General features: G+C 60.5%; 1 protein-coding gene across 1 annotated transcript in view; it reads left to right on the top strand.

Moving 5' to 3' along the window:
- ADARB2 (adenosine deaminase, RNA-specific, B2 (non-functional)) overlaps nucleotides 1-2,844 on the top strand; it is a 195,154-nt gene that overhangs the window by 185,403 nt on the left and 6,907 nt on the right. The window contains exon 9 of the mRNA XM_011991567.1: nucleotides 2,413-2,591. Within this exon, the coding sequence (XP_011846957.1) occupies nucleotides 2,413-2,591 (179 nt within the window). The remainder of the gene's footprint in view (nucleotides 1-2,412; nucleotides 2,592-2,844) is intronic.

The following is a 2,844-nucleotide window of genomic DNA, read 5'->3' as shown; positions in this document are numbered from 1 at the left end:
AGGGATGGGAGCAGGAGAAGGAGGGGAGGCCACCTGGTGATGCGAGTGGGAGGGGGAGGGGAGGCCGCCTGGTGATGGGAGCGGGAAGGGGAGGGGAGGCCACCCAGCGCACGCAGATCAGGGCAGTGACTGCCTCTCCCAGTTCCTGGTCATCCCTGACCTTGGCGGCTGGCTCCTCCTGCCCAGGCGGCCCCTGCCCAGTAGGACGGCCACAGCGGCCAACAGACCAGATTGTCCCTCCTGGCTCTCAGTGGCAGCTGCCACCATGGATCACTTGAAGGAAAAAGGAAGAGCTGACGTGAACGGGATTCACTTGGTGTCCCACACTGCCCATCCGAGGCCGGCAGAAGCTCACCAGGTCACTTTCGAGGTGGGTGGGGTGGGACATCTGCTCGGTCTGTCCACAGAGCTCAGGTTTGTGGATGAAGCTGAGAGCAGCAGAGGATCTGGGGTCTGTGGCTGTGCAGCTCAGTAGTGAGTGGGTCTTCCCCTGAATTTAAATGAAGCCAGGTTCCAGGAAGGTGTCGTGAGCTGTGCTGCCACATGACATGGGGACAGCTTCCTCGGGAGTCTGCTACGGCCGGAACCCACTCGCACCATGCTCAGCCCACCAGGTCTTTGCTCTCAGACGAATCCTGACACCTGGGCCTCTCTACCAATAGCCGGTGGCTTCCCGGGGACCTGAGGAGGCACTTGGGTGGCCTGGATGCAATACCCTGGCCAAGACGCCAAGTTCTTCTCTGCAGGCACTGCTGTCTTGCGTGATGCATGATGGGCCCCCAAGAGCTCAGGGGCCCCGCTCCCCTCCGAGCACCGCAGGACAGCAGGCCAGGAAGGCAGGCAGGGCTGGAGAGGCAGAGCTGACTTGTGAGGAGACATGAATGAGAAGGAGATGCCCAGCCAGCTGGGCTTGGGGAACGCATCGGGTAGGAGGTCCTGCAGGTGCCACGGGAGGTGGGAGATTCAGGTGGAATGAATGGAGCAAGGGATCCTAGGTTACAAACCAAGACTCTCAACGCCACTGCTGTGAGCGGGAGCCTGGACTCCCTGCCGACTCACTTTTGTGTGAACCACGTGTCTTCCTGTGAGACTCTGAGCAGAGACAGGGCCAAACAGCACGTACCTCCCCGCACTGCCCATGGATGTCTGAGGGCCACGTCTACCATGCCGGGGCCATGAGGAAGCCCTGGGTGTGGGAAGCATCGGACTATGTCTCTGGGGCGCTGCCTCTGGCCTCCCGCAGCCTGTATTCCTCTGATGCCTTCCCCACCCCGAGGGTCACATTGCCAAATGCAGCCTTCAGAAGGGACTGAAAGAGACAATGAACTGGGGAGGGGGGGGGCTCAGCTGCACCTAAATCTCATGTGTTGGAATCCTCAGGCCGTCACAGGGCAAGGTCTCGGTAGGTGCCCCCTGGGGTTTCCAGACATCTCGTGGCAGCATCTCCAGAAGCCCTAATCAGCACAGGAGCACCTCAAGGAGTTAGGGCTGGGGCCACAGTTGGAAGCCAGAAAGTGCCCCACCTCCAGCTGCAAAGCAGCTGCCGCCCCAGAGTGGAGACCCCTCAACACCCCTCTGCAGGGTGAGCCGGGCTGCAAGGACTGTGTGGTCCAGGTTAAAATCCAAGCACACAAGGGGCAACACATTTGAAACCAGGACTTCCCTGAAGACGCCGGCTCTCTCTGGACAGGACCAGCATTGTAGGCGTGCAGCCCTGCAGCTCACACAGGCACCTGAGCTCAGACAAACCCGCGCTTGGTTTAATGCTCCACTGTCCTCTAGAAATTCTTCGCAACTTTCTAACAAAAGGCCCCATATTTCCACTTCGCACTGAGTCTCAAACATTCTGTAGCCAGTGCTGTTTCGGGATCACATTGCAGATCAACTGATCCTACACTCGTTTCTGTCTTGTTTTTATTGTTGTTTTGTTTTGTTTTTCTCATCAGCTAAACTGTAAGCCCGAGGGTGCCAGGGAGCTGCCTGCTGGTTACGAGCCCCAGTGTTTAGCCTCCAGCAGAGCTGGGCCTACAGAGGTGCCCATAAACACGCTCTCAGATCACTTCCACGTGGCTCTGCTCATTCATTCACTCCACAAATATTTATAGAAAGGGAGGGAGTCTGGACGGAGCTTTATTATCGCCAGACTATTAAAATCTTTTCGATCGGAAGGTTGATGCAGGCGCAGCAATGCCGTGGACCTGAGGCGGCCACCACGGTCCTGCCCGATTTGCAGCCTCCACCCTGCGGGTGACACGTGAACTGGCCAGTCCTGAGGATGAAAAGGGAGGAGGGTGTGCGTGGGAATATCTCCTCCCGCTCGCACACAGGCTCCGTTTCCCCGCAGCTGCCCTGGGGGGAGCCCCGTGTGGGGCCAGGAATGTTAACGCCGCCTTTCCCCATCTCCCCTGACAGGCGTGAGTGACGCCGAGGCGCGCCAGCCGGGGAAGTCGCCCCCCTTCAGCGTGAACTGGGTCGTGGGCAGCGTGGACCTGGAGATTATCAACACCACCACCGGGCGGAGGAGCTGCGGGGGCCCCTCCCGGCTCTGCAAGCATGTGCTGTCTGCGCGGTGGGCGCGGCTGTACGGCAGGGTAGGCCGCACCCATCCTTGGAGGGAAACGGGGCCCAGCCAGACCCTGGCTCCAGCCCTGAGCAAGCCCCCGGGAGAGGCCACCACTTGGTCTGCAGGGAGGGAGAGGCAGGACACAAAACCCAGCGCCCCTCACGTGTCCTTCTCCCACTGCCCAGGCCAGCAGCGTTTCCCCCGTAGGCTAGAGACCCCGCTGCCGCAGGCACCGCCCCCAGACTGCCCCAGGCACCGCCCCCAGACTGCCCCAGGCACCG

This window comes from Mandrillus leucophaeus, unplaced genomic scaffold (assembly GCF_000951045.1).
Source record: "Mandrillus leucophaeus isolate KB7577 unplaced genomic scaffold, Mleu.le_1.0 Scaffold399, whole genome shotgun sequence".
Taxonomy (NCBI): domain Eukaryota; kingdom Metazoa; phylum Chordata; class Mammalia; order Primates; family Cercopithecidae; genus Mandrillus; species Mandrillus leucophaeus.
This window is presented reverse-complemented; position numbering and strand designations above follow the sequence as displayed.